This window comes from Falco peregrinus, chromosome 5, assembly GCF_023634155.1.
Source record: "Falco peregrinus isolate bFalPer1 chromosome 5, bFalPer1.pri, whole genome shotgun sequence".
In the NCBI taxonomy this organism is placed as follows: Eukaryota; Metazoa; Chordata; class Aves; order Falconiformes; family Falconidae; genus Falco; species Falco peregrinus.
Genome location: NC_073725.1, coordinates 38,292,564 through 38,317,494, shown reverse-complemented (window position 1 = coordinate 38,317,494; position 24,931 = coordinate 38,292,564). Strand labels below are relative to the sequence as shown.

Below are 24,931 nucleotides of genomic sequence, written 5' to 3'. Positions count from 1 at the left end.
CAGGCGTCAGGCGTTACCACGGAGAAATGAAAGCGCTTCTTACCTTGTGGTGATTTGCTCGCGTGACCTTGCTGTCAGAATAGTTTTCCCTTCCAATGTTGTTTTCAGCAGCACATCACTTCGCCCCGCTGTTTCCAGTAGAAGTAATGGTGCTATGCAGGGTGTTCACATGGTGTGCACGTGTGGGTAACCGGAGCAGCTGCAATTTTACATTCAGGTTTTGTAAACAACAGCAAGTCATCGCCTTTCTGAAAAGAAAGCTGGTCATTGTCAAATCTTTAAAAATTAGCAGTGAAATGGCAGTTGGCAAGTCCTTGCAGTAGTGATATCTTTTTTTTGTTTGTTGGTTGCTTATGCCAGTCTAGAATGCCAGTGTCACAGATTTGTTTTTTCCTCAGAATATGGCGGCATGGGCTTGGACTTCTCCTATAACATTGCCGTGGCAGAAGAGCTGGGAAATATTCGCTGTGGAGGTATCCCTATGGCCATTGGAGTGCAAGCTGGCATGGCTACTCCTGCTCTTACAAGGTAATTTTCAGAAAGTTTGGTTTAGTCTACAACCCAAATTGTCATGTGTTTAGACCTAAACTCCAATCTGTATAAGAGTAGAAAAAACATTTCTGTGCAGATTTACTGTCTAGTTGTGCTTCAGTAACGCCTGAGGAAGAAACTGCTCTCTACCTCTCAGCTTGGTTGAGGGGAGAAAATACTTTTTTTTTTTCATGTTAGAATATTATATATTAAAACATAGGCCTTGTTTAATAGTAGATGGTACATTTACAAACACATAACCTCGGTGCCACAACCAATAACAGAATTTTAATTCTAGAATCTTCCTATTAGTGGCTGTGCTTTTTCTTAGCCAGATATCCCAGTGCAGTCATACTAAGCATTTAGTTGTAATGATTAGGATCGGTCTAATTCTGCTTTATAATTTACTTGCTTTTTTTCCAGCTTAACAAGGTGCTCCTCACTGACTGTGACTTTTCAGAAATAATGATCAATACTGCTGTAAGTCCTAAAACTGTAGCACGTGTCATGCTTCTTAAGTATGCCCATTCCAGGCAATTACTCATTTTGCTTTTTTCTCATCTGCTTGTGTCCGTGTTCCCCTTTTATCACTTGCTGTCATTCAGGATCCTGCACTTTCTGAATCTGTTTTAGGGTGGTTTTTTCCCTTCCTCAATAAAAGTGGCAGTTACCAACTTCTTCCTGTAGTAGTTTCACAGACATTCTGCATCAAAGCAGTTTGCAAAGCTAGAGGGAGGTGACAGGCTGGTCCAGCAGTTTTCCCTTGGAACATGGATATGCTTAAAATTCTGGAAGGTGGTGGAGGGGATTAAATTCAAATAATGATGATGAAGTCAGGAATTTCTCTACACAAAACAGAGATACAAGAAGGGAATTTTGCACAGAAAAGCAATTGGATTGTTGGGGTTCTGCCGCAGCCACCCCCCACCCCCCCACCCCACCCCCCCACTTTCTGAATTAAAATGCCTGTAAATCTGCTGCAGAATGTGGAATGTAGGCTCTGTTCCCTTGCATCCATTTATCCTTCTACTTGGTATTTGCAACTTTGGAGTTCAGCAGGGGAAATCTTTGTAAAAATCTTCTTCTTTGTGTAATACACCAAAAGCTTACTGAAAGCATGGAGTTCAGTATGTCTGTTGCAACAGTAGCTTAGTTATAGTCCAACTGAGGATAAAACTAGTATTTTAAAAGACTTCAGAGAATATTACCTTGCCCTCATAATAGCCTTTTATTCCCAGGGGTTTAAAAAAATCTGTGGGTAAAAGAAGATGGGATTTTGTTCCATTGCGTTTTTTTGGCTTTCTGTTACTCTGTTCTACTGCAGCAAAGCAGTGAAGCTTCATACATTTGTGCTAGTGAAATCCTAAAGTGGATGTTCCTGCAAAGCAAATGTGAAAATGTTGTTAACATGATGAAATCTGGAACTGATTTGCATCTGTATTAGTGAACTTTTCCTTCACTGTTAATGCCAGTGACTAGTTATACAGTACAGTGTCCCACTCTTCAGATGTAAAAGTGAAACTTGGTAATGGAAGGAGAAAGCTGGCTGCTGCAGGACATTTTGCACAGGTGCAGCTTTACTTCATGCAGTATAGTGAGAGGGCTAGCTGCTTGTCTTGGGTCATGGATTCAAATTGCATTCGCAACCTGGATGGTTTCTTTAAAGGTATCTCTGTACTGTGGTGATCCTAAACAAGTTCAAAGAGATAATCCAAGTTTTGTATCTGAACTATGCATTGTTACAGACGATGCATCAGTGATGCACAAAGTGAACAGTAATATGGGAGTCAACCATCATCTCCTAAACAACTTTTAAAATAAGTCTGGAGCCCTTTGTTGGCTTTCCTGACTGGGCTTATTTAGCATTCACCAAGCATGTATTGAGTGCACCTGCAAACCAACTCGGTGAATGTGATACATCCTTAAGATGTTCTGCCACTATAAATTAGAGATGTTCCCTTAACTACATATGTAGACACCACAGTAATTTAAACAGATAGGTACACATGTTCACACACGCTCATATACACAGAGCTTTTAAAATGTTCATGCTTTTGAAAAATAAAGTCTTAGAAGATCTAGAGTCTCAAGAGTCAGGATGCCTCCTGATGCTGTTTCTGCAGCTTGCACAGCTTTCTTGCTTCAGTGATAAGCTGTTGCAATGTTTAGTTCGTGAAGGTCTTTCAGATATTCAGTTAAATGAGAAGAGCATTGTAGTAATAGTTCTAATTTTAAAAATAATGAAAATGCTACCCGTATCTGTTTGCCTGTTCACTGTTCCTTCCCCTTTTTACTTTGTTCTTTATGATTATTTTTTTTTACAACATTTAGGAAGTCATCTTCCTGGTCATACTTGGAAGCAACCTTGCAGGTTTTGATTTGTATGCATTTCTATTGTGCAAAAAGATACAGGAGAAACTAGTTTTGTTTCTCCTGAAGATTCCCAGACTGCTCCATTTTTTATTCACAGATTCCTCTAAGTGAATCAGTAGCACTTTGTAAATTTGAGAAATAAATGCAAAATGTTTTGTCAGCAGGGATCTGACCTTTGATGTACCTGGTTCTGAACATAAGTCTCTGTCAGGTCTTTCACATGCATTCAGATATAATACTTCGCTTTGCTTTCATGCTTACAATTAGAGTGGAGAAAGCAGCTCTCAGCTGAGGCAGTGAATGGGATACTTTTCCCTGGGCTTGTAAACAAACCTGTAGGGTGACACATCCATAGTGATACCAGATCAGTGTAAAGCTCCTTTATCTAGGCAGTAGACAGTAAACTTTACTTTTCTTCCCCCGCTGCCTCCTATTATTTATAGAAAAGCCTAAGGACAATGATGATTATTTAGTGGGAAGAGAGTGCTTTTCTGTTTCATCAGCTTACTTGTCACTGATTCATTCTCCACCCTGAGCAGCAGCATACCTGAGAATTAATGTCAGAAAAGTTAGTTTCACTGTCTCTTCCTGTTTGCTGTAGAGAAGCTGCAGCTGATAATCAGAACAGCAGTTTTGAAAAGCAGGGTCATCCACTTATCAGCTGGGACAAGGATGAAAATGAGGTCATTCAAGACCCGGGTGGCTTTCCCACTGGCGTAATGTAAGGGAATCCTGAGTTTGTGCTTCTTCAAGAACAGACATACTGAGTTGTCTTACTCTCACATTTGGTACTTAAGTTTGTACAGTGCACATAAGATAGGCCAATTCTTGCCCTGAGCCAGAGCAGAGACTTATAGGTGCAGCTTTCCACAGGCCATTTAAAAAAGTATCATTAAGCACTGCTGAAATGTTGCATCCATAGCCAGTTGTGCTGCTTGGTGGGTTTGAAATCTGTGAAAGTCTAACCGGACCAGAGGAGTACAGTTGGGCAATATGAAGTCAAGCAGCTACTTCTAACTAGCTTTCCTCAAAACAGCTTCTCACTGTTCCTGTACCCTTGATCTCCAGCTCCTGGTGACAGCCTGGCCATGCTACTGTGGCAGGTTGTCTGGTTGGCAGCCTTGAGGTCTCCAGAGCTGGTGTGGTTGCAGCAGGATACCAGCCACATGAGCACCTCTGAAAAACTGCATGATCTGAAGAGGGTAATCTTTAATATGACTCCTTTTTTATAATACCTGCATTTTATTGCAAAATGCATTCCCAAATAAATAGAAGATTGATGTAATCACTCTTAACCAAAGCCCTTCAGATAGTCTCATCTGCATGAGGTAGCCCATCAGGTAGTCCATACAGGTTTCTCATCTGTATCCATTTCTGAACATCACAGTAGCTCAAACTGAGCAATTCATTTCATAAAATATTCAAATAACTGAAGCTTAAAGGCTTGATAAAAACTGGGAGCCAGAGCACTTTTCTTACTGCTTTTTTTCTTACGCTATCTTTCACCAAAAAAAAAAAAAAAAGTCTTCTAAATGTGTGGGTTTTTTGAACTTGCATGTCTTCTGATCTTGGCTGAAATAGGGACTCAAGGAGATAAAGCTGATTGCAGCATAGATTCTTTTAAATCCAGGTTATGTAAATTACTGAACTTAATGAGGCTTCTACGCTGCCCAAGGGTGCTTGCTGCTGTTCACGATGTATTTCTAACAACTTCTGTGCCTGTAAAGAGTATCTCTTCCCTTTTGTTTTTTCTTGGTTCTTTTCCTGTATCTTGAAGATCCAAGGAGTACTGCTAATCTGGATCTGGATATCAGATGGTAAAATGCCTGAGCAGGACTACACTGAAGCAAAAGCGTGGCACGTGGCTACTGCGTTATTAATAGTTTGAGTCTAGGAGCAGAACAGAAAAAAGAAATGGAGAAGTTCAGTTCTTGCTAGTACATAAGAAAGAAAGTGACAGTAAGTCAGTGGCCCTGTTCTTTGCCTAAAGGACATCTTTTTGTTCCTGGGAAGTTCATCAGTAAACTGTTGTGTCATCTTTGAGATACTGTAGAATAATGCATAGATCATCTGAAACAAACTCTTTTTTTCTTTTTTTTTTCTTTTGCTTTATTTCTGCATTAGTGGAGAATAGTGCTTGAATGTCTGAGCTCCAGTGCAAGAAAGCTTGAGTTCATCAAATGCTGAGAGCCGTGTTAGAACTGCCTGCAGCTGTTCATATTCAGAATTTCAATTTGTACTTAATAGTGTATCATACTAGTGTATCTGTCAGTTCTACACAGAACTTTCCTTACTAATTTAATTAATTCACTTCAGCTCATTTTTTTTTCCCCAGAAGCAGAATAAACAAAAGTGAATAAGATCTGTGATTCTACCAAGATGATTATCAGCCCAATTAAGATCAGAATAATGATGTGCGATAGACATATTTTCATTCAATGTAGCAATCTAACCTGTCAGAAACCAGATTTTTATATATATTTGAGATGAATAAAGGTGACCTCAAATTGCTAATTGGCAGAGCACTTAAACAGAACTATGTGTATCAAGGAAGTGTACTTACATCTGTATTTTGTCATGGTTTTGTTTTCCTTTTACTCACCATTTACAAGATTTTATACCATTGTCATTTTTGTACTTGCATTAAGGACATTCCACCGATGTTACTTCGAAAGTGTGGAGCAAGAAAGGATGAACCACTTTCATGCTACTCTTAAATGTGTCTGAATTTCACACTTTGGACTTCTGGGTTACCCAGCATCAGCAAGGAGCTCTGGTTTATTGGCTGTAGATTCATGTGTGTGCATACATGCACATATGCATGAAAATACACTTTAGAGCAGTGCTAAGGCTTCACAGTTAATCACATGGGAAACTATACTCTGGGGTATGGCCCTGGCCCTGGCCCAGAGAGCAGGCATAGTCTGGTCTGTCTTGAGCCAGAGCATGATCTCATTGCAAACAGGGTTTTCTAATTCTGGAGCTGTTAAACTGGAAAAAAGTGGGTATTACATTTATGCAAACCTGAGATTTTTCTGGGATACATTTAAGATGGGCAGAATTTTACAGAAACAGCATATTTCTAGCACAATAGCCAGCTGCTTGCTGAGCTGCATGCCCTTCCTGCAAGGCACAGAGACCCATGATCTTCTGGAGATAGTGTTGCCAGATTTTTTTTTTTTAATTGCAAAATAGCTTCTTCTGTAGCCTCATTTTTGGGAAGAGCTGAACTATTTTCTGAAAGTTAAACCAAACAAACAAAGATATCAAACCAAAAACACTATTCTGAGAAAAGTTCTTGTCATGGAAATCCTCTGTTGAAATAACTAAAGGTTTTCAAAGTTTTAAGCATTAGAAAGCATTGCCAAAAATCCCTGCTAGCTCCTCTCATAATCTGATTTTTCCTGTTGTTGGTTGAGGCTTTTTTGTCTAATGAATGTTCATCTGGCTATACTTGATCATGTCCCAAGGAAAGGAGAAGGGGAAAAAAAAAAATACACTGCATAACAGACATGGGGACTTTGTCTCAGTATGCTGGAGGAAGGGGTAAACACTCCAAGCTCGCTTCTTGTATTTATTTGGGATTGCTGCCATGATTATCAGCAGGGACAGAGCTAGGAACTGAGCTCCCTGTGTGCTCAGTGAAAGTGCCTGCCAGCTCCCAGCCTGTTCTCTGGCTGTCCTGTGCTCTTTGACTGTTTTGTGTCAGGGTTGCAGTGGAGGGGATGGGTCAGTTCTAGCTAAAATGGCATCAATCCTTTGGAAGTACTGGGACAGTGTTTTAGGAGGAGGGCCAGGTAACAGCAGCCTGCTTAGGCAGCCAGCAATTCCAAGGAGATGAGTGGAGATGCTGACTGAGAAGCCTCATACTGAAGAGGAGCCTGAGGAGGAACATGACTTCTATGCATTGCTGCTCACAGGAAAGCCATCTCATGACCTGAGGGATTTTTCAGCCTAGCACGAGAATGGTTCAAAAACTAGACCATGAGCTCACCATTCACACTGCAAGAACAAATCAGCGAATGTTAATTAGGACAAAATCAACCATGAAATGAGATGGACCATGTTTTGAATCCATGAAAGCAGCTAAACACTGAGAAAACGAGGGTGTCTCTTAGCTGAATTGAAATATGGCCAAGGGAATTTTTTGAGTTAAAATGCCATCAACAGTTTGCCGTTTCCCTTTTTATTTTTTTGAGGACTAGAGGAACGGCTGGGAAGAAGCACTAATGGCACTGTGTGATTTAAATGCAGATGTGAAATACTAATAATGTAAATAACGTAAGAACACAGATATTTGCAGAGGGTGGCCATCACATGTCACAACTTTTCAGTCGCCACTAAAACCTGGCAAAGAGCTGGTGCAAAAGTCAACAGATATACAGGCAGCAGGTCTTCCATCCTGGCTGACTGCAGACTGGTACGGGGGCACTGGGGGGGAAACCCCAGGGACTATGTTTAGTTAGATCTGAGAGCTCTCAAAACAACAGTTATAAAGATCAGAGTTTTGGGCATCTAGAGCACAGATTTCTGTGGGAGTAAGATGCCTGCATACTTGTAAAAACTTTTTTTAAAATGATTGCGGCTGCACTTGTGGTGAAAGCTCTGAATCATAGCTTTGGAGGGTATCTATTCTGTCTTTTGGCTCTAGGACAGGTTTTACCTAATCAGAGGAAAATTAATAACTGTATGGGTAGAACAAAATTTGTAACTAACTTGTAAAGAAAATCCACCTTCAAAAGCTTTTAATGTCCTATCTTTTGTGTTATATTTTTGCAGGTTTGGTTCTGATGAGTTGAAAAAACAGTTTCTCGTGCCGACTATAGCTGGAGATGTTGTGGCTTGCTTGGGAGTCAGTGAAGCTGGAGCTGGGTCAGATGTCGCAAGTAAGTTAACCTAGCAAATTGCCAGTTTTAGACAGCCTGGTATTTTAATGGAAATAATCTGGTTTCCCTGACCTTTCCCGTTGCTGCTATAATTTGTAAGAAATATAAAGGAAGGAAAGGGTAGTGTGGTGAGGGCAAAATCCAGGAGCAGTAATACATGTCTCTGATGCATCAAATTGAACATATTTGTCAGTGAATCAATAGCTATAACCCTGTGTAGCCTGAGCACAACAGGTTAATATGCAGCTGTCATGCTGGCCCTGTGTTTTTCCTCCTGTTTGTGCTGCTGCTGCTGCCTCCCCGTTCTGTTCAAGCTCACCCCTGGCAGGGAGCCCTCCAGCGCCTTCCGTAGCTGCACAGCCACTGTCACTTGTGCAATCTGCAGACCTACAAGAGAGCGAGTGTAGCCTGTTCAACTGTACTAAAACTCGCACTTCCTTAAAACAGACCTTCCCACTGAATGTGGGCAAATTACAGAGCTAGTTTGTTCTGAAAATGCCGGTGTCACTTCCACAATGGGTTCCTCTTGCTTGTTCTTACTTCACCTCAGCCCCTTCCATCATTCCTGTGCAGCAAAAATGTCTTTGAACTGGTGATTGTTTTATATGCAGCTAATGAAGAATTTGCCATGTCAGATCTATAAGCTTTGTGAGTTATTTGCATGCAACTATTTTTCTTGTTCTAGTGCAAGAATATGTTTAAAAATGTGGTAAAATGAAACCATTATTCTGAAGTGCCTGAGGCAGTAGATAATTTGAACCATCAATTAAAACAGATATCGTAGAAAAAGTAAAAGATATCTCATCTGACTGTGATGGACTTCAAGGAAAAGGGAATGACAAGAAACCGCTTTTAGAGGTGTCACTGTTGGACACAGGGTGGCTAAAGTAAGAACACACATGATGCTCTTACAAGTTGCTGAGACAGCATCTTCCTGCAGACAAAACTGACAAGTTTCACAGAAGTTTTTTCATCAGCAGAGTCCTATGTCCATATCCCGTTGTTTTCTCAAGACAAATAGATAATTGTTCACCATTAGGGTGCAACAAGTAGTTTTCAAGAGAGTTAATGGGGATAATGAAATAATCTTACTGCATGATCTGTTGCTGTTTTTCTTTCTAGTTAGTTGATTTTATTCATAAGAAAAATTCCATAATATTTATAGACTTGTTTTTCATTAAAACAATCTGAAATTTGAATTTTGCTAATGTAGGAAATACAACATTATTTATTTTAATTAATGCCTCTCTAGTATAATTAGATGATTGTAAGAACTTTCTAAATATGATTTCGAATTTTTGATGCAGTGTTCCAGATAATAAGTAACATAAATATTCTTTTAGCTGCATGTTGTTTATCATCTAGCTTAATGGGTGTGATACACTGGATTAATACAGTTAAAGAGAAATTTGGAATCAACTAGCATTATCTGATGAACCCAGACTGCAGCTGGGAGGCAGACCGCAGGATGAAATGACAATACTTTTTCAGCTGTCATGGAAGATCTGATCCCTGGTATAAATCCAGAAAGCAGCTTACAGTGCTTCTAGAGGGTAATTAAATGGACAACTTAGGCACGAACAGCACTAGCTTATGTTCTGAGTAGCACTGGTTTGCACAAGGCAGAGAGAACTTGCCACCTCCAGGTGGCCCAGCTTTAAAGTAGACTGAACTGTGTGTAATTGCACTTGATACATCCTTGGGTTTCTCATGCTATTGGGATGTTTGAGTCCCTTAGGTAAGTAAAGGGGTAGTAAAACATAGCAACTGTTCACATACAAAGGTTGGGGACATACTTCTGCCATGTAAGCCAATATATTTTTAACCGAAGAATGAACACAGAATAAGGTACCTCTAGCATTATCTTCTACCAGTTCCAAAATTACTGAAGGCGATGTGAACACAGAAGAAAAAAGTTTCTCTACATGAGAAGTAAAAGGTGCCTTGAATTAATTTATTCAAAATTCAATAGAACAAAGAAGACTGTGTATATTAGTCTAAAATAAATGTCAAGTGAATTTGAAGGAGCAGCTGGCTGCTTTCAGATGTAGTTGTTGTATATTGTACGTAGTATTGACTGTGTACAACAAAACTAGCACAGAGATGACTTGAGCAGAGCAGTACAGAACAGTTGGTATAGAAAGTGTCTGTCTTTGATTTCAGGATTCTTGGTACTGCAAAGCATACACATTTGTGTCAGTTTTAATGATTTTGTCTCATTATCTTTCACTACTATTCTACAATTTATGTAATGTTTTAATGATAATTTGGGGGGATATGTAAAAATGCATCATGGAAGACACTCGCCCTTTCTTCAGGTTATGTCTTCCAGGCAACTGCACCAAGTAACCCTGTTCACATCTACCTCTTCAACATAGATATCTTGGCCCATTTTGTCTCAGTGGAATCCAGTCCTTCTGCTTTTCTGGGTTTAGGTCATCTTTTTTTGAGCATGAAAAACCAAAATTGCACACGGTGTCTATAATGGTACAAATGCTTCTCCAAGCCTAATAGAAATACTACCCTCTGATATGCACAGTGTACACAACAGTTTGCTGGCTAGTGAATCTTGTGATTAACTATGCTGCTGAAACATCGTAAGACACCAAGCGATCATTTGTATTACCTTGTGCCTAACTGCTTGTACTTCCAGTGTTGAATTTGAAAACTCAAGATCAATCCTCTCTTGCTGGGCGATACCTTGGTTGTCTGTGTTGGTGATGTCTCCCAAGTTTGTGTCACCAGCAAGTTTTATTAGTGTATTCCTATTCTTCTTTTAAAGATTGTTAAAGGCTTTGTCCAAAGGCTGATATCCAGGTAGTAGCTTCCTGCACATCTGCACATCAGCACTTCCTCTTTTAATGCAAACTGATGCAACTTCCCTTTCACCAAGTTCCTTACCTACATTCCCACTTTTGTCCTAATTCTTATCTTTTCAAAATTTTAACTCATGGTTACCTTGTAGCATCAATTTTAGTTTGCTTGGGTCCAACAGTGTTCTGCTTTTCTCTAGAAAATCCATTTTTGTAATAAACAAATGAGGTTGGTTTTAAATAAGGTGCCACTGGTAAATTGAATTGTCTTTTCTTTCCAAATGTGTTCTGAGGCTGTGCAGATTGCCAAAACAAACAACTTCTGTTTTCACTAGTTTTGATTTCTGGACACTCCTTCCTGTAGATGTCTTGCTTTGTCAGCTATATCTTTATAATCTCATGTGAAATATTTCCTTATTTTTGAGGCATCCTCTGTATGCCTCATTTTTTCTCATTCACTTCTCATTTCTGTGGCTGAAACATTTTTGTTTGCTGCCTCAGTCTTCTTCAGTTTTGTTCGTTTTCATCCACGAGGTTTAACTTGGTTTGACCTGTGGCAGTTCTTACCTTCCGACCTCCAACTGTAGCTTACTTTGATGATTAATCTCTTTCCTTTCCTGTAGGCTATCTCCTGTTATTTGAAGTGATTATTCATTCAGTTAGACTTGAAGCTATTTCTTGCAAGTTTTCGGGTTTTTTTTCCTGTGCTGATGATGTAAATTCTAGATATGTGTTCTTCAGTTTTTACTTTAAGGATATGCATTGCCTATCCTAGATTGTAATGGTGACCTTAAAAGTTAAAGCCAACCTTGCCTTTCGTCAAATCTCTTAAGATGCATGGCTGGATTCAAGAGCACAGTGTAGAAGAAAACTTGAGACTCAAGTATGTTGTGATTGGAGTGGTGAAGTGACCAGCCCTGTTGCTTATAGGGCACTAGCTGTATCCTTCTGATGGTGACTTGTGGCCTTTCCTAGAAGGGGCCCTCACAGCATGCTCTGCAACTTGTTGAGTTACAGGCACTACAGGGCCAGTGGTGTGGACCTGCCAAAAATGGGTTATGGAGCAGCCAATGAAGTAGCCTTTTCCTAGAGCTATGCTCTATCAGGGAGAAAATTGCAGTCAATTATTCCAAATTATTGTCATAGCCATATCCCTGAGGCTTAAGTAAATTGTTAAGTAGGTTTTCTAAGCCTTCTGTATTTTAGCCATAAAACTTATTTATTGATTTGATAATCTTTCTTCTTATTAGAGTTAAAGAGAATCAACTCTTCATAAGCTGATTTTAGTTGTTTCTCAAGCATTTGAAGCAAACTGTCAGCTATCACATCTGGGAGCACTTGAACATTCCCATTAGCGAGGCATTTGTTCTTCAGTCTGTGTTTGGGTGGTTAGTCCCCTGTGACGCCATGCTTGGAAGAACTGTTTACATTTGTGGTAACATCAGAGTGCTCATTGTTCCTCTGCAGACCTTCCATGAGACCTCTATCTAATCTCTCCAGTAGCTGTTCTACAACAAAGGGATGTGTGATGTAAATCACCATGTATGCTCCATCCTTTTCATACTGCTTCAGTACAGTCTTGTATTTCTTATTTTGGCTACTGTGTGTCCTTCGTTTATTATTTAATCTCCATATATATGATTGTTCAGTGTCTGTGTGCGTGTATTATGAGCACCAGTACTTTAGATTTCTTCGGTTTGTTTGCCTTCATTATTAGAGAGAATATCATGTCAGGTCCCTTGGACAGATTTGACATAGTCTTTTCATTGACTGAATAGCTATATATCCACATTAGTACTATCTCTTTCCTTTGATGTTCATCATTAGCTGCTTGTAAATTCCTTTAGCCATAACTTTATCTGATATTCCCCTGTCTTATACTTAGATAATTTTCTCCCATCATTTTTCCCCAGTTCCTCCATTAACAAGGCTTCTTTTCAGCCATGCTGACCTCAGTCCCGTTTTACCTTGTAAATGAAGATCAGATTCTTGATTTTTGCTTTGGTTTATGTTTAGAGCTTTGGGAAGAAGGTTCATGCGCAGACTGAGGTGGGTGTGTATGAAGGTATAACCAGCTGACTTCAATGTGCCTGCCCGCTCCACCTGCTGTCTGATGCCTACCCACCAAGTTACCGCTTCCCTCAGTAGGTGGGCTCTTATGGACTTTATAGTCTCATTAGATTTACAGGTGCTATTAGGGGTGTGGTACCATCCCTACTTATAGCTAGATATCTGTTGGAGAGCCTTCCTCAGTTGGGGTTTCTAATTGAAGAATTGCAGGGGAAAGAAGCCAGCCCTTTGGAAATTCTGTTGGATTGTAAAAAATAACTAATGATTCACTCCGGCTGTCTGTGCAGCTAGGGCTTGCAGTGTGATGTGAATGCTCACGGATGAAAATATGATTATTTTTTTTTTTTTTGCCAGGGGGTATAAATGCCTGGTGTTTAGAACTCCATGCACAGACATTCTTAGCACTTAGACTTGGCCTTTTGAAAGTTTCCTGGCTTCGAAATTTTTATGCCTTTCTGACGAAGAACATGCAGGAAGTGCGTGTATATATATATATATAACTTTATGCATACACAGATATTGAGGCTTAAGTTTGAGTCAGGACTCTGGAATTACTGGCCTCCTCGGTGGCTAACGTGCACAGTATCAGAGATGTAATACAGATGACCCCAGACTGAAATGTTTCTGGCCCAAGTTTTTGACAACCAAATTTACGTAGGGAATGTTTTCTGCTTTCATCCACTGGGATGAAGACTCCACCTAAAGGAGCATGAGAGAAGTGGTCCGGTTTCACCACTTGCCTTCCAAGAGCTGTCCAGACACTGCTTTGTGCAGCCCTGAAGGGCTGGAGGACGTGGGGGGCGTACGCAGGGAGACCCAAATATTAGTTGTCTGTCTGAGAGCAAGGGAACGACTCTGCCGGTCATTCCGGGACCGGTTTATCCCTCCTTCACAAGAATAACCCTTAATTTCCTGTGTTTTGAAATAGGTATCAAGACGAAAGCTGTGAGAAAAGGCGATGAATATGTCATAAATGGTGGTAAGATGTGGACTACGTCTGGGTGCCAAGCAGACTGGATGTGCCTGCTGGCAAACACCAGTGAAGGACCTCCTCATCGAAATAAATCTCTCATATGTCTGCCAATGAATCTACCTGGTAATATCACAGAACTCTTTTCTCTTCTAATGTGGTTTTATCAGTGTTTTTGTGGATGCCCAGAATGAAAAGGAAAGATGTTTGACAGAAAGGACTGCACCCATAAATGATCTTGTAAGTTAGGTGTTTCACTGTCATACAAAGTTGGTTCTGAAATAGATTTGCATACTTCCACAAAACAAGTAGGGGACAAAAGGAAATGAGAAGGAAGTTAAATATTTTGCAGACTTTGGCTTCTGACTTCCCAAATAATTTTACATGGAGAGTCCTTTGTGCCAAAAATAAGTTTATAGAAGTTGTTGAGATACATTTGCATGGGAGTATTTCGTAACATTCTGTGAGACTGAATAGACAAGTCAATGCCAAGGACAAAATTAATGCCTCAAAGAAATCATTAAAAATATAGCAAACTTTTTTTTTTTTTTGAAAGTTGTAACATCCAGTGTCTTTTAGTTTTGGAGAAGTTCCACGAAACTTTTATCTTGGTTTTCTGTCACTAAAAAGCATGAAGATGCAAACAGTCTGCAAAACAAATAACACAGTACTCTATTTACATAGATCTTTTCTACATATGAACTGCATGTGAAAAGTTCTCAAATTACCTTTAAAAAAAAGCGTTAAACTCTTTCCTGTTTTGTGTGAGGACTGGTGAACAGAAAATATATAGTTTTTTCAACGACTGGAGAAGTATTTTTAAGCTTGCTGTCTTATTTCTTAAAAAACACTGAAAGTGATTCTCAAACGTGAAAATGAAAGGATAAAGAGTTTAGATATTTAAAACTTGGGAAACAAATCCCGAAACAATCTTATCCCACATGCCTCCCAGGAGCCCATGGGCAGTATCTGACTCAGTTAGGGTGAGGTGACTTACCAGCTGCATTGAATACTAGAGGGATGCAATGCTGCGCTGTGATTGTGTTGTGTGGCTGGGCCTGACCTTCCTCTGATAGCTGTCCTCTGCCACCCAGCCTGGTGGGCTTGCTGAAGAGAAGTGCAGGCACACCCAGGGGGCTTCATGGCTGTGCTCTGCAAAGGGATCTTTTTTTCTAGGGCGCTACTATCGTTATCAGTTTAAATTACAAAAATAGCGAGTTAAATGTGGGCTGGAGTGAAAGCTTCAAAGATCTTGGAAGTAGGGGTTTGTTTTTGAAGAAGACTAGTAATTTGTGTGAAGATGCTGAAGAAGTACATCCTGACATAAGGGTGCAAGTTTCAGTGGTGCAGTCCACTGGATGTGCGTTCCTGAGTAGTCTGCAGTTCTTGCAGCAACAATAATGTGCTGTCTGCAAAAAGGACACCCTTCAGGGAGGATGCAGTCAAGCTTATGTCGGCAGGGACTCTTTGCAGTTCTAACACCTGTTCAAAAGTTTTTAAACCTGTTTTGGTTTTCACTCATTTAAATATTTGAGAAAATGTGTAATATTAATTTAATATATAATATATACTATATTTTATAACATTTTAAATAGACAATTATTTAATGGATAATAGTGTGTATAAATGTATTTATATAGTAATATAAAATATTAGAAACTATGGGGGTTTTTAAATTTAATTCAGAGTATTTTACATACAAAATATATGTCATTATCAGCATTTCGCATGTAGGGACCACCACCATGGCAGTGAAGTGAATGTCTGTCTGCTCATTTAATGGATCAGACTGAGAACAAAACCGAGGTCTCCAGTGTTGCAAAAGAGGGTGATGAGAGCTACTTAAGGGGAATGTCTTCGAAGTGAATTTCAGTGTGGAGTAACTCAAGCAAGTGAGTTGCCTTGGGAATTAAGCAAGTGCTGAGTGGGTTGTGAATTTCTGCAACCACTGCTTATGCAAGACAGGCTTTGAATGGGCGCTCACAGTTGATGGACCTGAGCTGCCTCACTAGTTGTTAACTTTGTCCTTATTGATAAGTGACAAGTGAATATGTAACTCAGAGCCAGAATCTCCCTGAATTTCCAGGTAAACTCACTTATCAGCCATCTGCATGAAGTTCTCCTTGTGATTTTTTTATTAAAGGGTCAGAGTGCAAATGTGATACTGCTCCTCTGAAATCAGTTGTCCAAAAACAACAAAGTGGCCAACCTACTGTTAGAGGCAGATAAAATATACAGAAATGGACTTGTAGGTTTTCAGCTGCTTTGCTTATGCCAAAAAGACACATGAGCCATAGCTTTGAGGGGGAGTGTTTTTAGGTCACGCAGCTTATACACAGAACTTCTTTACCTGTGGTAAAGAGTAGAAAAATTGCCTGAGTCGCCTGAAGGTGATCTGCATCAGTGCAGAAGTCTTCCTAGAAACAAAAAAATTGCACTTCTCAAAGTGTATATGCTTTGTACATGTTTTCATTCTTCTCTGTGTTACAGATATTGACCTCCAAAAAGATCACTGTACCAAGACTGGTGACCTTTTAAAGTAAAGCATTAAGACAGTTGAGTCTGTTTAGTGGGTGGGTCATATCAGAAGTGAGATTTTTCAGGAAAACAAAGAGGAAAAATATGAAAAAGGCTTCCATTTGACACAGATGTGAGAAGGAAGCTCCAGCTGTTTTGATACATCCTAAGGATGTCTGTGTGGCCCAGATTGTGCTCCTTTGAGGGCAGCAAACCAAGACTGTACAGGATGTGTCTGGAGGACATCACTGAATGATGCAGTATCGAGCGGCTGTAGATGTATGTGTGTCAAAGCTCAAGAACGAGTGCAATGGAGATGAGTGTGTTATGTCTGACTAACTGCTGCAGTCACCAGCCTGTAACACAGGGTAAGGAAGGGATCCATGGTGCAGCAGTAACTCATTCCTTCCTAGCAGCTGGAAGGACACGGGAGACTATGTTTGCTTTTTTTTTTTTTTTTGCAAAAATCTTGTTTCATACTTGTATAATGTGGTGATAAAAAAAACCCAAAAGTTTGAAGTCTGAAAGCATATTATTAACTTCAACTAGTAGTTTATTGGAGAAATGAAGTAGGATTTGCTTCTTTAATTTTAGGTGTGTACAGTGTTCTGGGGTGAAGCAAATCATGGTCTAGATTTGACAGACACTGCTGAATACATTTCTCATCAAGGGAATTCATGTAACAGCAGTGTGGATTCACAGTAGATATCCACATTAGGTGAATACTCCTCATACCAATGATGTCTTTTTTAAAAAAAAGCTGAATTTCTCATACAATGGAAGAGAATCTAACAAGTCATAAAGTGTCTGTGTGTCAGATATATAGACAAATGGCTGGCAGTCCTAATCTGGTAATTATTTGTGCACTGCTTTGTCTTCTGAGTCCTTAGATAGCTCTAGGGTAGGTTGCAAGGGGGAGATCACAAAGTGGGGAGCATCCAGGAAAGGGGAAATAGCATGTTTCTCAGGCTGTCATTTAAAATCTGCCTGTTTCCATTTGTAATGGCACTAAATGGTGTCAGGAGAGACCCGTTGCCTTTCTCTCAAGACAGAATATAGGAAATAAAAGAGATTGTCAGAAGGCTGGAGTAGTGGGAGAAAATGAAAAATCAAAGACCCCTGGGAAAAACTGCCCAGGAGGAGATACAGCGATCCATCTCAGTGATACTTATGCTAGTAGCACAAATGGTTCTGCTAGAGTGATTTTAGTAAGTCAGGCACTTAGCCTTGCTAGATTAAGGTTTGTGTGTTATTGCTTGCGATTTATTTAATACAGACAAACTCCAGCAGTTATCTGGGCAAGTTATTTCTAGTGCTGCTGGTAATTTTTTGTATGTAAGTGTGTGTGTGTGTGTATGGATATATATAGTATGTAGTATATAAAGAGTATATAGAAGCGTATATAGTATGTGTGTATATATATTATATAGAATTAAGATAATTAAACTAAGTAAAGGAAAGTTTTGATGCCCATATTGTAACCAAAGAGATGATAATATATTGTCTTCAAAAAAGAGAAAATATAAAGCATGTGCTAGCAACAGAGGGGGAACTACATGAGGCTGATGCACTCTGGGCCTCCTTCTGAATGAGAAGCATGAATTAATCTAAGAGCAAGTGAAACTCTTAAGGCACAACAGAGGGGATGCTGCTGGATTCAGGAAACTTGAGCACACAGCCCAGTCTGGAAGAAGTATAGGTAAAAATCATTAACACGTCTAGCTCCTCTAATCAAAGGTGTAAGAGCTTTCTTCAATAGCTGTTGTATGTGGATCTGGGGAAGTGCAGGATTGATTTAGCAATATAAAGAACTGGCAGCAGTTGTACTTTTTCCAGCAGAGTCCTTAGTAAACCACCCACTAACAGGAGCAGTAAGTGCATCTTCATGTGGGTGAGGAGCAGTGATTGTGTAAAACCAGCTGGAAGTAGACCAAAGGCATGATCTCTGAGGCTGTCAAAGAAACCAAGCAGTAATATTCCAAAAGGAAAAGATGTTCCAGAAATCATTTGGGCCTCTAAATGGTTCAGTGTGTGTGTGTTTAGCTCTGATCTTAATACAGAAACAAGCCACAAATGCTTTCTTGGCATGACTGGGTGCAAATTGCTGGTTAATTTTCAATCCAAGAATCAAAATTTTTTATACAGCTGTCCTGATTTTCTTCCTGTGTTGAACATGTATCAAAGCAAGTATTTCTAACACATAATCTGTTTATAGATTGGCTGGTGGAGAAAAATCTGGAGTGGAAGGTGTTCTGTAAGTCTATGTGGACCTTATTCTGAGAGCAGTCTTGGCATTTGGAAATAGCATCAGTATTTCATCTCTGCGGAGAAATGAAACTTTCCATAACCTTATTCAGTGCAGCCAGAGAGAGTAAATGTGAAGGGAATGACTGCCAGCTGCTTCTGCATGCAAAACCAAAGTAATTTTCATATGGTTGAAGCCCTCCTATCAGTAGAAGTTGAGATGTCTATATTGGTTCAGAAAGATGTATTCACTGAAAGCCATGAAGGACATGGTCCCCAAAGAGGGACCATGACAGCCTGTGCAGTGACCAGCTCCTACTGAGCCACTTTAGAGAGTAGCAGAGAACTGAAAAGAAAAAAAAAAAGAATAAAGAGGAAAATATTTCTCAAATGCCTCCTCTTCACAAAACTGGTTAGAATACTATGTATGTTGTATGTAGTGAAATGTTTGGTTTTCTGCAAGGACCTATATGCTGATTTGGAGCACTGTTTTTCTACAAATATTGCCCTGGCAGATGGAATCAGTACGTTTGCCGCAAATCCTCATACCTGATTGCTGGCCTCAATTTACCTCTGAAACATTCTTGCCTTCTATCCCGAATACTCACATCAGCCCTGCAGCAACAAGGAGGTAAAAACTGAAGACAAGAGAATTGCCACAAAACATATCAGTGGATGTCTGTTAAACTCCCATGGCGCGGTGGTGAGCCATGCTTGCATCTGCACAAGAGCAAGAACTTGTAGCTAGCAAAAAATGAACAGCAGGAAGGAGTCCTGCCTGGTGTGACAAGGCAGCTGAAGACTTACGTGGCCAAACCTGAAGGAACTGGGCTCATCTCCAGCAAACCACCGGACATGGGGTCAGTCGGTGCTGTGTAGGGGGGTCTGTGGGGAGGCAAACCCTCTTCACACGCACGTCCGTGACAACTCAGAGGAATGAACTGTAATCATTATGAACCCTTCTATGACTACTTAGATGAACTAAGCAGTATTTTGTAGGCCATCGTAAACTACATAGTTTTAACAAAATTTGGAGTTGATATGGAATTTTTGAATGCTTGTAGCAGTTATGAATTTAAGTCTGATTTTTTATTGTTAGGAAAAAACAGTGTGGCATGATTATAAATTTTTCTTCTACAGGTACCAGAAAAAGTCAGGATAGGCTAGAAAGGGAAGAATAAGTGTGGAAGAGAGGGAAGGAAAAGGATTTCCAGGAAGAGAAATTCTCTAGTTACAGCTTACAACATAGCTCTGTTTTTGTCATTTTAAAATATTTTTCTACTGTTTCACAGCAGCGCAGGCACTCAGCAAATACCGTTAAATTGAATCCCAGCATTTTATTGTAGTGCACTAAAAATCAAATATAAGCAAATACTGCATTGTTTCAAGAAGTCTGTGAAGTAAGATTATTACTACTAGTAAACAATTATTATTCAAGACGTAAGAAAAGAGGATCCCTTACACTGCAGTTTCTGATTTTCTACTTAAATGTTAAATGGAAAAACTCTTCAAAATAGGATGTGGACCATTTTACTCTTAAATTCCAGAATACTGTTAAGTTTTTCCTGAAGGTAGTTTTCACTGTAGCCTTGGCACATACCTTCACATCTGCAAACTTCACTTTCTTAAAATGATGTACTTGTATGTAGTGCTTCTATTTCTTTTGTGGCCTTCCTAAAAGTACAGAGTGTTTCTATTTTTTGTGGTGTTCCTAATACCCCTTTTTTCTTCAGGCATTCACATTGCTAAAAAGATAGACAAACTGGGCATGAGGTCATCGGACACAGCTCAGATCTTTTTTGAAGACGTGAGGGTCCCCAGCAAAAACCTCATCGGTGAGGAAGGAAAGGGTTTTACATATCAGATGTTGCAGTTCCAAGAAGAGCGGCTGTGGGGAGTAGCCACTGGTAAGTCATCGTTTGCGCTTCTGGGGCTGGGCAGGGACATGGGGGTCACCCTTCGCATGACTAATGGCACTTTCCTTTTATTGTGAATTGGAGTGACCTCTTATGATCTGTTTTTGAAATCTGTCATAGCCTGGATACAGACCATGTTCCCTTTCTGTAGAAAAGCTCAACACAGAAAAATTTTTGTGACATATCAGCAAGGATGGTTTCGCCTTGTTTCTTTTTCTTGGTGCTTTTCTGCTGATAAGAAAACATGGCATCGTGTTATGTCTGCTACAAATATAGTACAAAGGTTGTTAAAATACTGGCATGAAATAGAAGGGTGGTGATTTATCCTTTAGTACAGTAAGCTATGATGTTTATCCTGGATTTTAGAAAATTCTTAGTGGCTGTGTAAAGTGGCTCTTACAGCATGTAAAAGAGCTTTGTTTTACAAATCTGTTTTACCTCCCTATGCTTTGGACATAGGTGGTACAGCACCAGTTTCCTTTCCCTGAAGTTAAGCTGTCACAGAGTTCTTGTTACTCTGGCCTCAGGCCATACCTGAATCCGCATATTTGAGTTATATGGATTCTGGATATTCCAGGTAACAGACCTAAGTCTGGATTGTCCATTTTCAGCACACAGACACAGACACCCCCCCCCCCCACACACACCCCCCCCCCCCCACACACACACACCACACCCCCCCCGTGTTTGCTTCTTCAACTTAAATACAATGGTCCACTGTAAGAAGGTTGGCCCTCTTTAAATTTCATGGTCATGTAAATAATCCCACTATATTCATGCTCCTGCGCATATCCTGTCTGTTACTGGCTGTGTGTGGCTGGGGAGTCGGGAATTCTAAGAAGTGATTTTCTGATTCAGTGACCAAATAAAAAATTACTCCCTGTTGTGGGCTGATCCCAGACCAAATATTTTAGAGTTCAAATGCTTTAAAAAATCTTTAGTTTGGGCCAAAATTCTTAGTTCAGCCTGAGATAAATTGTAAATGTGAGAGTAGTTTTAGCAAAGAACAGGAGGTTAGACTCAGGCAAGGAAGAGACATGGTCCTGCTGCTGGTCCTGCTTTAATCAAGGCATGCACAGACTGCAAGGATGTGCATTATGCATTTTTATGCTCAGTTTGAAGTCTAAGTTAAACAATACAATCAGAAACTCTGGGTTGCAGTGGTGCTCCCCAGGCAGCAGAGTAGCTCACAGCATTACTCATGCCCCAGGCAAAAGTGACGCGCACTGACAGCATCCAAACACAAAGCCTGGCAGGTTTGATCACTCCTGTTAAAACCACTGAGAGTTTGGTACTGTCCAGCCTTGCACAACTGCCCAGCAGTCACCATGCCCTGCCAGGAAGCGGGACACCAGGTTTCAATTCTTCTTTTTGCCCAGAACAACACAGCAGGAGCAGGCAAACCCTCACCCTGGATGAGCAGTCTGGGAAGGGCGTCTTTGCTCCGCCCGCCATGGCCAGGCAGGAGCCATCAGGGAGGAAGAGCCTTGGAGCTGCCTTCTGCCGCATGGTGACCAGTGTATTATATCTCGCTGGGCCCCCTGGTTTATAGCCATTCTGATATAAAATGTATAAAATCACTGGGAACAGGGACGAGACCCATGGTTTGAGTCAAGTTGCAAACTCTGGAGGTAACCAGTTGTAAACAAGAAAAAAGAGTAACCAGTACTCAGAAGGCAGCCAGGTACTTGATGGCTGCGGTTTGTTACACCGTGACATCTCGCTGTTAACTGCCAGTCCTGCAAATGGTTTTACATATGTTCAACCACAAGTGCTTTGCTGAAGCCTCAGGTGTGCAAAACTATGCACGTGCCTTCAGCAGTTTTGTGATTAGATGTGCGTGTGTAATCCTAGTGCTCACTTGTGGCCCTCAGAAGGACGTTTCTGTTCCTTCCGAGTTCATGACTATTTGCGTGACATTGAAAATTGCCTGCTCTAGGGCCCAGTCCTGGCACCCTTGCTTTCACTGCTTCCTAAAACTTGGAAGAGGCAGTTGACTGCCATTCTTTTCTTTCTCTCTTTTTTGGGCATTGTTTTGTTGTGTTGTGTTTGGGGTTTTTTGTTTTGTTTTCTGTTTTTCTGTATTATTAGTATCAAGCAAGTATTGTGCTCCAGCCTTCTCTTTGTTTATTAATTATCTTCTTTGTGGCCAGATTTCAGAATTTGTGGGGAGTTTCCTTCCTTCTTCACTTTTTTTTTTCTTTCTCTCCCCCCCTTTAAATGGAATTTTAAGTCAAACAGATTTAAAATATAAATAGAAAACTAGTTTCCTGGAATTGCAAAATTTGGTCACAGGTGTGGTCTTCTGAGTGAAACATTATGGAAGTTGCTGTGTTTCTTGCTTCATTCAAAGAGAAGAGTTGCCAGGTATCTCTCCCATGTTATGACACTTGGTAAACACCATCCATTTGTGGACCTGTTGCATGGATCACAGGAAAAGTATGTTGCTGTGGCAAGAAAGCAAACAGGTTTTTTGTTATTGCTTCACTTGGAGGCAAAGACGGAGTTCAGTGTGTGTGAGAGAGCAGAATGGCACTTTTGTAATGACCTCTATCTGCTTCTGTACTCTCAGTTTTATGAGCACCATTGAGTCATGGCCAGTAAGCGGCATGACAGATCCTTTTGCATGGGCAATGCACGCCTTTATGAAAGAGACAGATTGTTCAGCTTGGAACTCACTGTACATCTCACTAGAGGGTGATCAGCCACAACCTAAGAAAAATATATTAATTTTCTTTTGTTTGGAGAAGAGATGCAGCAAGGCAAAGTGTGTTTACAGTGAGCAGAAGTTTCAAATGGAAAAATATAAATCAGATGGAGGTACAAGGAAAAAAATATTCTGCATCTGGCAACTTCACGTGCTTTCACAATTCTCAGCTGCATCCTTAGGCTGCCCTAGAGTGACATTTCCTGCACATGCTGTCTGTTGAAACCCATGGGGCCAAGGTTGTCTGAGGATGTGGAGAACATTATATGAAAAAAGAGAAAAGAAATATATGGGGGGTGGGTGGGGAATGTTCAGAGAAAAAATAGTTTCACTGTTAATGGAGTTTCTCTGTACTTGTATGACTGGCAAAGTATTGTGTGCTGCTTTGTCGTACAGGGCTGTTAGCAGCCATGGTATTCACGACATGCGGTGTTTCATTGCTGTTTATTGCACAGCTAAGCTTTGCCATGTTAGAGCTATGCTCGTAGCTCTCTGTAGTCATGGCATCACAGAACGGTTTGGGTTGGAAGGCACCTTTAAAGATCATGACATCCAATCCCCCTGCCATGGGCAGGGACATCTTTCCCTAGACCAAGTTGCTCAAAGCTCCATCCAACCTGACCTTGAACACTGCCAATGATGGAGCATGCACAACTTGTGTGGGCAATGCCTCAGCACCCTCATCATAAAGAATTTCTTAGATTTTCTTAGAATCATAGAATGGTTTGGGCTGGAAGTGACTTTAAAGATCATCTAGTTCCAACCCCAACATTCTTCCTTATGTTCAATCTAAATCTACCCTCTTTCAGTTTAAAACTAGTGCCCCTTGTCCTGTCACTACAGGCTGTGGTAAAAGTCTCCCTCCATCTTTCTTACAAGTGCTCTTTATATATTGAAAGGCTGCAACAAAGATTCCCCAGAGCTTTTTCTTCTGCAGGCTGAACCACCCCAACTCTCTCAGCCTTTCTTCACAGGAGAGGCATTAGAGCCCTCTGGCCATTTATGTGGTCCTCCTCTGGACGTGCTCTAACGGGTCCATGTCTTTTTTGTACTGTGGGCTCCAGAACTGGATGCCATGCTGCATGCGGGTGGGGCCTCACAAGAGCAGAGTACGGGGGCAGAATCACCTCCCTCGACCTGCTGGCCGTGCTGCTTTTGATGCTACCCAGGACTGTCCTTAGAAGATTTCCTCTGTTTGTTTCTGTGTGCAGGTGGCAGTCCCAGGACTAAGCAGAAGGGCAGTGATGGCAGTTAGGGAAACAGGAGGATGGATCAATCAGCTGGGGTGGGAAGGAGGCAGTGAGGTGGACAAGTGAACACTCTGAGAGCACTTTTCCCAGGCCCCCACTCCAAGCCTTGATGCATGGTGACAGCCCGAGCAGAGATGGTCCAAAACCCCTTCATGATCTTCAGCACTTTTGCAAGCAGGACCTAAATAGGTGTTGGCCTGTTCCCTATCACCCTGTCTTGCCCCTGCCTTGTCTTTGCCGTTTCTCATCTCTTCTTGCCCTGGTGCTGGTTGCTGGGAACCACGTGAGCCATGCTGGAGTGCCTTGCTCTGACAGACCAGCACAAGACTAATCCCTTGTCATTATCACTCCTACCTCTGTTCTGCTCTCCTAGAACTGGCATGTACTGTTTAGTTTCCCTGCCAGCAGCTCAGACTTGGCTGTTTGCTTCCCAGGTATCATTTTAGGGGCAAGGGACAAGAGGTGCCTGGACACTTCTTGCTCTTTTAGCATCTTCCAAGCTGGAGGCTGTAGACATAGAAGTGAAAAACATGTTAGTGTTATGCATGCTACAGTGTTGTGTTACATAGTCCTTTGGAAGGACAGGGATGTTCCTCTGTACGAGAGATGTCCCTGAAAATCACAATTTTTTTTCTTGTCCGGAAAACCAGCAGT

The 24,931-nt window shown here is 40.8% G+C and overlaps 1 protein-coding gene across 1 annotated transcript in view; it reads left to right on the top strand.

The window, feature by feature from the left end:
* LOC101913232 (probable acyl-CoA dehydrogenase 6) overlaps positions 1-24,931 on the top strand; it is a 90,665-nt gene that overhangs the window by 55,707 nt on the left and 10,027 nt on the right. Inside the window, exons 3-6 of the mRNA XM_055803505.1 lie at positions 399-528; positions 7,684-7,790; positions 13,602-13,769; positions 20,138-20,311. Coding sequence (XP_055659480.1) covers positions 399-528; positions 7,684-7,790; positions 13,602-13,769; positions 20,138-20,311 — 579 coding nt within the window. The remainder of the gene's footprint in view (positions 1-398; positions 529-7,683; positions 7,791-13,601; positions 13,770-20,137; positions 20,312-24,931) is intronic.